The sequence below is a fragment of the Pristiophorus japonicus genome, chromosome 5, assembly GCF_044704955.1.
Source record: "Pristiophorus japonicus isolate sPriJap1 chromosome 5, sPriJap1.hap1, whole genome shotgun sequence".
NCBI classification, from domain to species: domain Eukaryota; kingdom Metazoa; phylum Chordata; class Chondrichthyes; family Pristiophoridae; genus Pristiophorus; species Pristiophorus japonicus.
This window is the reverse complement of record NC_091981.1, coordinates 191,853,180-191,866,507: the sequence shown is the minus strand read 5'-3', so window position 1 is coordinate 191,866,507 and position 13,328 is coordinate 191,853,180. Positions and strand designations below refer to the sequence as shown.

Sequence of the window (13,328 nt, the reverse complement as noted above, 5' to 3'; positions counted from 1 at the left end):
TGCTACCCCTGTGTCTTCCGCAGAGGTAGAGACAGCCTGCTCAATCCTTGCTGCTACTGCACAGGCACTTTTGGAGGATGTCCTCTGGGTTTTGAAGCCTGTGATAGTCCTGCCAATGTCTGGTCCTCCTGAGACTGTGCCGGGATAGACTTGGTCATCGCGATCCCAGGAGGCATGTGAGACTCTGACTCAGAGGGAGGGAGCAATGGGAGAGAAGTGTAAGTGCTTTGAGATGGGCTCCCACTTCCATGACCTCTCTCACATCATCCCTCTCATGGGCCACCTGCAGTTCCCTGCTAACAATGAGCTGGAGAACACTTTGCTGCACAGAAGTGGGCCCATGAGGACCCACATCTACATTTAGACCTACTCTCTAGGAAGGATATATGAGCCTCTGCTATGCGTTCTCTATAGAAAGCCCCACTGATACCCGGGAGTTCCTGACCAAAGACCGCCCTAAGTGGAGAAAGTGCATCCGGGAGGGTGCTGAACACCTCGAGTCTCGTTGCCAAGAGCATACTGAAATCAAGCGCAGGCCGCGTAAAACCAGTCCCACCCACCCCTTCCCTCAACGACTATCTGTCCCACCTGTGACAGAGTCTGTGGCTCTCATATTGGACTGTTCAGCCACCAAAGAACTCACCAGGAGTGGAAGCAAGTCATCCTCGATTGCAAGGGGCTGCATATGATGATGATGATGTTAATGATGATAGAAAGCCATCTATTCTCTCTAGATAACGATCTATTCTCCATAGTGATCATGCGCTCCTGTGAGTGGTGCATTCGCTGCTCCATGCAGGTGGCCATCCGATCCATGGAAGAGCCTATATTTGCCATCGCCTGCAACACAGTGGTGCTCATGTTGGAGATGTATGTGATATCTTTATACAGCTACTCAAGCACACAACCTACAAGATGCCTCCTTAACAGAAACTGTCATCATGTGATCTTGCCACATGATCTTTTATTGTTAATACATCAGTAGTTGCATTACATCAGTAGTCCACTAGGTAGAGCTCTATAACACATTTCTCCCTCCTTATTGAAGAAGTAATCATGGCAAAATAATCATTATGCATAACTTGCATGGTATACATAACAAAATATATCAACTTATTTTTCTATATTTACAAATCAAACTTAACCACTGTTTTTTTTGTTTCAAAAAGTATACCTTTGTTCTGGAACAGAACTTTCCAATCATTCTAGGCTGAGCCAGAGGAGAATTTTGACTCTCTACACCTTCAGATTGTTTATCTGCCTGACTCGAACTCAGATTTAAATTCTGACTTTCTCTTGGACTTGTTTCTAGTACATCTGATGTATGATTTGCTACTGGTACTCTACTTGTAACAAGCCTATCTGACTCATCAGAAGTAATCAAATCATTCCAACTTTCAATTCCTTCCACATCTGTAGGTAAAATCTGATCAATGTGAACAAATCTAACCTTTCCATGATCAAACATCTTGACTAAATATGTGCGAGGACCACATATCTTCACTAGTCTTCCTGGTAACCACTTTAACCATTTATGGCGATGGTTCTTCACTCATCTTCTGATTTAATTTCACACTTCTCTCTCTTATTCTACCTTTATCATGACTCTCTTTCTGTCTTAATTGTTTCTCTTCTACTGACAGTGCCAAGTTTGGCTTTAACATCGAGAACCTGGTTTGTGGCTGTCATTTTAGAAACAACTCTGCTGGTGTTCTACCAGTAGTTGTATGAGGAGTATTTCAATAAGTAATCAGAAAAATTGCCAGTTTGTGGTCCAATGACAACTGCCATTTCCTTGGATTTGGATCCAACATTTGCTTGATGAGGGCATGTTTTACAATTTGTACTGCTGCACCATTTGAAGCAGGGTGGTATGGTGGAACTTTGGTATGTTTCACATTGTTTCTGCTCATGAACTGTGCAAATTCTTCTGAACAAAATTGCAGCCTATTGTCAGGCACAATTTCTTCTGGGAAGCCATATAAAGAAAACAATCTTTGCAAATTGTCTAGTGTTTTACTTTTATTTTCTGCATTGGAAACACCTCTACCCACTTCGAATAACTGTCAGTCACAATGAACAATTGTTGTCCTTCCACGTCAGCAAATCTACATATCACCTTTGCCACACCCTAGGAGACTATTTCCATGGCTGTAATGGTGCTGATAGTGGTTTCTTGCTCACCGATTGATGTGTTGTACACTGACTGATGATGTACTCAATCTAAACCTGGCCACCATAAGTAACTGTGTGCAAAACTCTTGGTCAAGCACATTTCCAAGTGCTGGTCATGAAGATTGCCTAACAATTTGGACCTGAACTTATTTGGAATAACCATTCTTGCACCCCACATGATACAATTTTTATCCACTGACAATTCATTCCTACGCATATGGAGGGAGTCATCTGAGAACCTGAGTGCAGCCCTCTGTCTCTGTGCAGTCATGTTTACTAGTCTTTCCAGCACTCCAATGGTCCAATACAGTGCTTGCACAATCCTGGATGAACCTCAAATGCAATGTGGCCATGGCTCCTTTAAATAGCCCAGCTGAAAACACGTCATCGATGACGTCAACAGACCCACACCATTTAATAGGACCGGGTAACATGCAGGGCTACCTGAATAGTCGCCATTAAGGGAAAGTCGATCTCAGGAGGGGGATGAATTGAAGAACACGGTGATCACCCGCACCTGACCTGCCCATGCACAGAAAATTCTGGCCATTAATAGAGGTTGATTCATATGATTAGTCAACAACTCCATTATTATTGAATTATCATTGTACCAAAATGGTAGAAGGCAAACTAGATGGACTGTGGTCTTTTTGTCTAGCAATTCCTATGTTATTCTCCCAAACAATAAAAGGTTTCGCAAACAAATTTAATAGAGGTGTTCGAAATCAGTTTTGATAGGGACTGTTTCCAGTGGCAGAAGGGTCAGTAACCAGAGATTGACAAAAGAACCATGGGCGACCTGAGCAAATTGTTTTATACAGCTAGTGGTTGTGATCTGGAATGCACTGCCTGAAGGGGTGGTGGAAGGAGATGCATTAATAACATTCAAAAGAGAATTGGATAAATACTTGAAGGGAAAAAAATACAGGGCTATGGGGAAAGCGGAGGGGAGTGGGACTAATTGAATAGCTCTTTCAAAGAGTCACCACAGGCATAATAGGCTAAATGGCCTCCTTCTGTGCTGTATCATTCTATGATTCTATGATTCTATATGACTTGGTGAGTAGAAGACATCGTGACGTGAGGGTGACTCTAAGCAATATTCACAAATATTGTGGGAAGTACCTTTCCCAATGATAACCTTGAGATACTTAAGTGAAAAAAAATATTTGGGGCTTTTGTCAAAATATTGTCTACAGATCTTAGATATTTTATGAAAGCTGTACCTGGGAAACAAAATGAAATAATTTGCTGGATACGAGTTTTGATTAAATGCAGCAGTAGCAGGGGTAAAATATATTCAGTCACTAGTGGTTGGAAATTTCCTCAGGGCTTCTGCCACTCCGTTGCCATAATCTTGGCGGATGTTCAGCAGAAACGCATATTTACCTGCGTGAAAGGAGTTTCTGCCAAAGTTATTGTGGCAAAGCAGCAGAAGTCCAGAGGAAATTCCTGTTCAATGTAACTGCAGGAAATTTTCCACCCCACAAAAGATCTCTTACAGCTCATTAAATAAGTAGTCGAAGAAAGATATAATTGCTTTCCCCCACGTATTTCTCTGACACAATGCTTGTCTCACTGCTCACCATGAACACTTTGTTGTAAGTCAATAGAGCCGTCAACTCATTTAATGTATTTCCTTTTTCAGGCTGAAGAAGAGAGAGATGACATGGAACGGGTAAAGCTCGACAACAAACGGATTCTCTTCAATTTACTTCCAGCACATGTTGCACAACATTTTTTGTTGTCCAATCCACGAAATATGGTGAGACAAACCTTTTTATTAAAATCTTTTGCCGCTTCAGCAAATGATTGTTCTTTGAAATATAGGCAATTTTTCATCTCACTGAACTTAATAGAACAGAATATTAGCTACCAGCGCATGATATTGTATTTAACAGAATCATGGTACTGCTTATATTTGAGTAAGGATACTGCAATTGTTGTTTAGGATTGTTCCTCATATTGAATTTATTTTTTAAACATTATTGACTTAAAGTAAGAGGCAATGAAAATAGCTTTGGCATAATATGATCAGCTGGAAACAGTAACTGTTAGGAATTTATTTTGTTTTGAGTTACCCAAAACACTACCGTATATATTGGCTAACAGGGGAAAGTTTATGAAAGTAACATATCCAATTGTTTGTTAACCCTTAATCCTTGTCAAGACCACGAAATTGTAAGGGCTAAAAATGTGTGTCCACCATAAGAGTTGACGGTGTCACCTTGGATTAATGGCCGTTGAAAATGGTCCAAGCATTAGATGAGAAAAATTCATGCTGGGGCCTAACGAGTTTTGGCCAAGCGCTAACTCACCATGTAATGCCCTCCTAGTGGTGTTGCTACGGGCAGCACAGGTGAAGTTACCATCCAGAAGGGGCTTTCCATCTTCCAACAGTCTCTGGAAGCGAGGCAATGAGTTCGTTAGTGTCATGTATCTTACATTATTATATATAACTGTATCCTAACATGCTATACATGACTGTAAAAGATATGACCTGTAACCACCAGCATACCTTACCACCAGGCGTGCACTTGCAAGAGACAGGTATATAAGGGCAGGTCTCAGGCAAATGCAGCATTCCAGAGCTGTGAAATAAAGGTGCAGATCCAGAGTGACCTTGACTTCACTACATGCCTCGTGTGAATCTGTACTGAGGGGACAGGACTTTACAGTGGCGACGGGTTACGGGATTACAGAATTCACAGAATGGCTACCAACGGATCAGATGAAAAGTACAATGCGGGAGACAATTGGGAGGACTTTATAGAAAGGCTCCAGCAAAGCTTTGTAACCAAAGACTGGTTAGGCGATGATAAGGCAAACATGAGAAGAGCCCATCTCTTGACCAGCTGTGGCTCGAAAACATACTCTTTAATGAAGGATCTGTTGGCACCCGAGAAACCAGCAAGCAAGTCGTTTGAAGAATTGAGCACACTGGTAAGAGACCACCTGAAGCCAGCGAGCAGCCTACACATGGCCAGACACAGGTTCTACAACTACAAACGCTGTGTGGGCCAGAGTATACCCGACTTTGTGGCGGAACTTCGGAAGTTGGCTAGTTTATGTGAGTTCTCTGATGAACTGAGGAGAGAAATGCTGAGAGATTTTTCATTGAAAGAATAGGCCACGCAGGCATATTCCGAAAGCTCATAGAGACCAAAAACCTGAACTTAGAGGCAGCAGCACTGGTTGCACAGACATTCTTGGTAGGGGAAGAAGAAACGAGGTTGATTTACAATGCAGGTACGACAACTAACGAAATATTGGAACAAGAAGTTCACAGCACTAAACAAGCTGCTACCCCCACACACAGACAAAACCAGGAGAACAGGTTCTCGACAGCAAGCAGAAGCCATCAAGGGCCACAGGAACAGCCGTTCACTCCTCATCAACCCACAATGCGAGCAATCAACTACAAACTGAGAGAAGCTCAAGAGAGATCAGCCAGATGCAGCTCATTCTTTGGGAACACTTTGAACAATGGAACAGATCTGTGCTGGAGGTGTGGGGGTGGGCACTCGTCAAGGGGATGTCGATTTCAGCAGGCTGTTTGCAGAAATTGTGAATATACAGGGCATTTGGCCCGCATGTGCAAAAAAATGGCAGCTCGGCTGGTATACGAATCGGGTGGGTCGGAAAGCGGACCAGAAGATGGTGAGGACAGTACCCGGGACACCGGTGTACAGCGGGTCAACACAATCAATGGCCGCTGCTCCTACAACAGGATGCCTCCTATAATGATGAGGGTCCTACTCAATGGGATATCTGTCAACATGGAGCTGGATACGGGAGCGAGTCAATCTCTCATGGGCGCTCAACAATTTGAACAACTGTGGCCGCATAAAAGAGACAGACCAAAACTCACAAGGGTCGACACCACACTAAAGACCTATACCAAAGAAATCGTACCAGTCCTCGGCAGCGCCATGCTCTCTGTCACATACAAAGGGACAGTGAACAGACTTCCCCTGTGGATTGTCCCCGGAGACCCCCCAGCACTGCTGGGGAGAAGCTGGCTGGCAAAACTAAACTGGAAATGGGATGCTGTCCATGCCATGTCATTAGAGGAATGAACCTCCTGCTCAACAGTTATAAAGCGATCTGAACATCTCTTTCAGCCAGGTGTGGGCACTTTCAAAGTGGCCAAAGTCAAAATCTACATCACACAGGATGCTAGACCGGTCCATCACAAGGCCAGAGCTGTACTCTATGTGATGAGGGAAAAGATTGAACACGAACTAGACAGGCTTCTGCGGGAAGGCATTATATCACCTGTGGAATTTAGCGACTGGGCAAGTCCCATCGTCCCAGTCATGAAGCCTGATGGATCCGTACGAATGCGTGGGGACTACAAATCTACCATAAACAGAGTCTCCCTACAGGACCAGTACCCGCTGCCCAGAGCGGAGGATTTATTTGCCACATTGGCTGGAGGTAAGCTTTTCTCAAAACTAGACCTCACATCTGCGTATATGACGCAAGAATTGACCGAGGAATCCAAGCTACTCACCACCATCAACACACATCGAGGCCTTTTCATGTACAATCGATGCCCATTCGGCATCAGGTCGGCAGCTGCCATATTCCAGCGCAACATGGAGAGTCTGCTCAAGTCCATCCCGGGGACGGTTGTATTTCAAGACGACATACTTATCACGGGCAGGGACACCGACTCCCATCTCCGTAATTTGGAGGAAGTACTAAAGCGGTTGGATCGGGTAGGCCTACGAGTCAAGAAATCCAAGTGCCTGTTTCTCGCACCCGAGTTTGAATTTTTGGGCAGAAGGATTGCCGCTGATGGAATCCGCCCAACAGAGTCCAAAACAGAAGCAATTCGCCTGGCACCCAGGCCCCGGAATGTCTCAGAACTGCGCGCCTTTCTCGGGCTACTCAATTACTTTGGGAACTTTATGCAGAACTTAAGCATGCTGCTGGAGCCTCTCCACGTGCTACTCAGAAAGGGGTGCGATTGGTTTTGGGGGGACACCCAGGAACGCGCCTTCAATAAGGCACGCAACCTTCTGTGTTGCAACAGTGTTTTGACTTTCTTTGACCCAAGTAAAAAACTAGTTCTCACATGCGATGCGTTAGCGTATGGGGTCGGGTGCGTTTTGCAACATGACAATAGTGCGGGCAAATTACAACCCATACCTTATGCCTCCAGGTCACTTTCGCGGGTGGAGCGCGGGTACGGAATGGTAGAGAAGGAGTCATTCGCGTGCGTGTACGGTGTCAAAAAGATGCACCAATACCTTTTCGGGGCCAAGTTCACGTTAGAAACCGACCACAAGCCCCTCACGTCCCTTCTATCCGAGAGCAAGGCAATAAGCACCAACGCCACGGCGCGAATTCAACGGTGGGCACTCATGCTGGCGTCCTACGACTATACCATAAGGCACAGACCAGGCACAGACAACTGTGCCGACGCGCTCAGCAGGCTACCCCTGGCGACTACGGAAGGGTCTGACGAACAGGACTGTGAGATAGTCATGGCAATCACTGCCTTTGAGTCCACAGGTTCGCCCATGACGGCTCGCCAAATCAGAGCCTGGATGGCCAGCGACCCCACGTTATCCTTCGTAAATAGATGAGTCCTAACCGGTGACTGGGCAGAGGCTCGCGATGCCTGCCCCGAGGAATTAAAACCCTTTCACAGGCGCATGCATGAGCTATCACTACAAGCAGACTGCCTGATGTGGGGCAGCCGAGTAGTCATGCCTCTGCGAGGCAGAGAGGCATTTGTCCGGGAGCTCCACCGCGAGCACCCGGGGATCGTTCTCATGAAGACCATAGCCAGATCCCACGTCTGGTGGCCTGGTATTGACGCGGACCTGGAGCTTTGCGTCCGAAGGTGCACCATTTGTGCCCAACTCAGCAATGCCCTCAGGGAGGCTCCACTGAGCCCCTGGCCCTGGCCTACCAAACCGTGGTCGCGGGTGCACGTAGACTATGCGGGCCCATTCATGGGCAAAATGTTCCTCGTAGTTGTAGATGCATTTTCAAAGTGGATCGAATGCACCATTTTAAACTCGAGCACAACCTCCACCACTGTGGAGAGCCTTGCAACCATGTTTGCAACGCACGGAATCCCTGACACATTGGTCAGTGACAATGGTCCGTGCTTCACCAGCGCAGAATTCCAAGACTTTATAATTGACCACGGCATAAATCACGTCAAGACGGCACCGTTCAAGCCGGCCTCCAATGGCCAGGCGGAGAGAGCAGTGCAAATCATTAAACAAGGCATGCTTAAAATCCAAGGTCCCACACTGCAGGGTCGCGACTGCTGCTGGCATACAGATCTCGTCCGCACTTATTGACTGGGATCTACACTGCGCAATTGTTGATGAAAAGGACTTTAAAAACAAGGCTCTCATTAATCCTCCCAGACATGCACGAAATCGTTGAGGCAAAGCGCCATAAGCTGACTGAGTACCATGACAGAAATTTGAGGGGGAGATGGAATGAGATAGGGGACAAAGTGTTTGTACTAAACTATGGCAGGGGTCCCAAATGGCTTGCAGGGACAGTAACGGGCAAGGAAGGAAACAGGCTACTGGTAGTACAAATGGACAATGGCAAAATCTGCCGGAGGCATGTAGACCAAGTCAAAAGCAGATTTACCAACAACACTGCTGAACCAGAGGCAGACTACAATGTAGAACTCACACCACACCTGGTGGATAGACAGAGGGAACAACCTGAGGAAAGGGCAATCCCAACAGACAGCCCAGGTGAGTCAACAACAGTCACACCAATCGAAACAGACAGCCCAGGCGAGATACCAGCAACCACACCCAAAGAAAAACAGATACCAAGGCAAACAACTGAACCACAACTCAGACGCTCCACGCGAGAGCGTAGACCACCTGAGAGACTGAACCTATAAAGACAATAAGACCTTGGGGGAGGGTGATGTCATGTATCTTACATTATTATATATAACTGTATCCTAACATGCTATACATGACTGTAATAAGATATGACCTGTAACCACCAGCATACCTTACCACCAGGGTTGCACTTGCAAGAGACAGGTATATAAGGGCAGGTCTCAGGCAAGTGCAGCATTCCAGAGCTGTGAAATAAAGGTGTAGGTCCAGAGTGACCTTGACTTCACTACATGCCTCGTGTGAATCTGTACTGAGGGGACAGGACTTTACAGTTAGGCATTGTGGGAAATTAAAAGGGCAATGCCATCTCAACCAATAAAAACTGAAATGAAGTAAAATAATGCAGTTTTCAGCCCTTACTGCCTTTAAAAAAACATAACGTTGAAAAGTTGTCTCAAATGGTCGTCTACAGCTCAAAGCTAAATTCCCTTCCATACCTCAAAAGATGGGAAAAGTGCTTCAGCATCAATACAAATGGCTCAGCAAGACAGGGAAGGGGCACTCAGGGTCTCGCATGCAGCACTCCAGATTTGTGCAGGGGGTCAACACTGGAAGGGAGTCCTCTACCTACAGGAGCAGAACGCCCTCCTGAAAGAACGATGTGCGACTACATCACCGAGGCCATCACTGCCAGCAGCGTTGCCCCCACCACATAGCTCCAGTGCCAAAAGAAGCTTCATGACCTTAAACCACTGGTCAAGATCAGTGAATGCATCTTCAAAAGTCGTCTCCTACCAACTGCATCACTAGCCTCACACACTGTTCAATACACAAATCCCCCCCAACCCCAATCACTCACCAACGAACAATCTGTACCAATAACGAGGCACACCTCCCATTCCTAGCCTCACCTCACCCCTTACAGGAGACAGTGCTGGCCATTCTTGGCAAGGGCATGGCTGAGCCATTGGCCAGCGATGGGGCAGAAAAGATACAAGATGCAGATATTGTCACATGTTATCCTCCTTCTCACATGTACCTCTTTCTTTCCTGCCCTCTCCACAGCACATCTCCACCCTTGTGCTTTCCTCATTTCACACAACCAAGAACTGCAGTCTGCCCAACCAGTGGTTGATCAAGAAGAGGAAGGAGGAGAAGAGGGAGGGGGAGAAGAGGGAGGGGGAGAAGAGGGAGGGGGAGAAGAGGAAGGGGGAGGAGAAGAGGGAGGGAGGAGAAGATCCCAGCCACCAGCTACTCAAGGTCAGCAAGCAAGGCCATCTGCAGTGTCACACACTCAAAATCAGCAGCTTTCCATCAGCAATGCTGCAGCCACTGGCATAGCATTGCATGACATCAGTAGGAGAGGGAAAGGCGCACACAACACAGTCACTTAGGGAATGTATAGGTGATGAGTAGATTTCTTGATGTCATATTGGAAGGATAGCTGCATAAAATTGGATTGGAAATGTTGCTTTGTGGTGGCTCTTATTTCGGCATCGTGGCCAAGAGGACACTGATGGTCAGTAACAGAGGGGACGGTAAGGTGTGGGACTAATTTTGAAAGATGAATTTGGGTTGTGATCACTGGGACAGCAGGCGGATGATTTCATCCCGAATATCCCAGAAAGGGGCTGTCTGGGTTGCATCCTTCCGTCTGATTCCTTCTCTTCTGCTTCCTCCTCTTCAGCGTATTTCTCTTTTGCATCTTCCTTTACTACATCTTCCTCTTCCCTCTGTGAGAGGAGACAGTAAATCTTAAATTACAGCATCATCTTGACCTGAGACTTGCACTCTGTTTTTCTTACACGGATGCTGCCTGACCTGCTGAGTATTTCCAGCATTTTCTGTCTTCTCAGAGGCCTTTCTTTACCATCCAAGGTCTTGGGAGCATCCAGCACTCCCTACGCACATAAAAAAACTTTTAACATGTATTACAGCATTCAACTACTTCAATAAAATCAAAAACATGCAGTCCAAAAGCTTATAAATATAAACTTACCTGAAAGATGTGTGTGTTCCTTTAAGAGGTGCCTGAACGCTGGGTTTTCACGGCGAGCTAAGGCCCCAGCGTTGAACTCAGCATCAAGGTCGAAGTTCACCGAGGTCATGTTAAGTCGGCATTGCACTCCAACTGACGTCACCTCTCCCTCATTAAAATCTACAGGGCCATCGAATTTATCAGCAGCGCTGCCAGGCCTGGGAAAATGGCGGACACCACGGGACCCGCCACCAACTAGCAAAAGAGCCGTGGCTTCCTTCTTTATGCTCTTTTTTCTGGTAACGGGCGCTGTTTTTACCCTAAGAATTTGTAACTTAATTTAAAGGATTATGCACAGAGTGAAAGTTTAGAATAACATGGACACGAGCCTTGCTTTTTAATTAACTTTGCCCAGTTCTTGCATGGAATATTTATGCTTTTGGGTGGCCTAGTATTTCTTGCAGTATAAATTGCTGGACTCCCAGCTAGTGAGCCCAAGTACAATCCCAGCCAATACAGATGCTAACCCTCTCATGGACGAGGTTGATCAGCTCTTGAATAGGCAACTACTTCAAACACTTTGCTGTCGTGGCCATATTATATTTTCTGAAAAATCAGATAGTGCGATAACTTCATGGATATATACGTACACCGTTCATGCCATATCATGTAAAATTTCAATTAAAAAATTGTATAACCTTCTGTGATCTTCAAACTTTAATATAATACAAATGGACCTGAATCCTTCAAGAGCAATTAAACCTGAAATTATCCCCTAGTCGAGTGGGATAAAAATGTTTTGACAACGGGTCAAAAGAAAGATTCTAAGTGAAGAATGAACCATCCTTGGATAACTAAGGAAGTAAAGGATGGTATCAAACTGAAAACAAAAGGCATACAAAGTTGCAAAGAATAGCGGAAGAGGAGAGGATTGGGACATTTTTAAAAACCAGCAAAGGACGACTAAAAAAATGATAAAGCGAAAGAAGATAGAATGAGAGTAAACTAGCAAGAAATATAAAAACAGACAGTAAGAGCTTCTACAGGTATATAAAAAGGAAGAGAGTAGCTAAAGTAAATTTTGGTCCCTTAGAGGATGAGACTGGGGAATTAATAATGGGAAACGGAAAGGGCAGAGCATTTGAACAAATATTTTGTATTGGTCTTCACGGTAGAAGACATTAAAAGCATCCCAATAATTGATAATCAAGGGGCTCTTGTGGGGGGGAGGGGGGCGGAGTTCAGCAATCACCATCACTAGAGATAAAGGACTACAGAGAAACATAGAAAATAAGAGTAGGCCATTCGGCCCTTCGAGCCTGCACCATCATTCAATATGATCATGGCTGATCCTTTATCTCAACACCATATTCCCGCTTTCTCCCCATAGCTCTTGATGCCTTTTGTGTCGAGAAATATATCTCCTTCTTAAATATATTCGGTGACTTGGCCTCCACAGCCTTCTGTGCAAGAGAATTTCACAGGTTCACTACCCTCTGAGTGAAGAAATTTCTCCTCATCTCAGTCCAAAAATTTCCTATCCCATATTCTGAGACTGTGACCCCTTGTTCTAGACTTCCCAGCCAGGGGAAACATCCTCCCCGCATCAAGGCTGTCCAGCTCCATCAGAATTTTACATGTTTCAATGAGATCCCCTCTCATTCTTCTAAACTCTAGTGAATACAGGACCCAATCTCTCCTCATACGACAGTTCTGCCATCTCAGGAATCAGTCTGGTGAGCCTTCGTTGCACTCCCTCTATGGCCACCAAGCTCATGGTCTATAGGGTTGTAGTAATACCCACTCTTCTGTATGGCTCAGAGACATGGACCATGTACAGTAGACATCTCAAGTCGCTGGAGAAATACCACCAACGATGCCTCTGCAAGATCCTACAAATCCCCTGGGAGGACAGACGTACCAACATTAGCGCCCTTGACCAGGCCAAAATCCCCAGCCTTGAAGCACTGATCACACTTGATGAGCTCCGCTAGCCAGGCCACATCGTTCGCATGCCAGACACGAGATTCCCAAAGCAGGCGCTCTACTCGGAACTCCTTCACGGCAAACAAGCCAAAGGTGGGCAGAGGAAACATTATAGGTACACCCTGAAAGCCTCCCTGAAAAAGTGCAACATCCCACTGACACCTGGGAATCCCTGGTCAAAGACCGCCGTAATTGGAGGAAGTACATCTGGGAGGGCACCGAGCACCTCGAGTTTCATCGCCAAGAGCATGCAGAAATCAAGCGCAGTCAGCGGAAAGATCGTGCGGCAAACCTGTCCCACACACCCTTTCCCTCAATGACTATCTGTCCCACCTGTAACAAAGACTGTG

At 45.8% G+C, this 13,328-nt stretch overlaps 1 protein-coding gene across 1 annotated transcript in view; it reads left to right on the top strand.

Moving 5' to 3' along the window:
• LOC139263941 (adenylate cyclase type 1-like) overlaps nucleotides 1-13,328 on the top strand; it is a 513,151-nt gene that overhangs the window by 406,252 nt on the left and 93,571 nt on the right. The window contains exon 15 of the mRNA XM_070880028.1: nucleotides 3,824-3,940. Coding sequence (XP_070736129.1) covers nucleotides 3,824-3,940 — 117 coding nt within the window. The remainder of the gene's footprint in view (nucleotides 1-3,823; nucleotides 3,941-13,328) is intronic.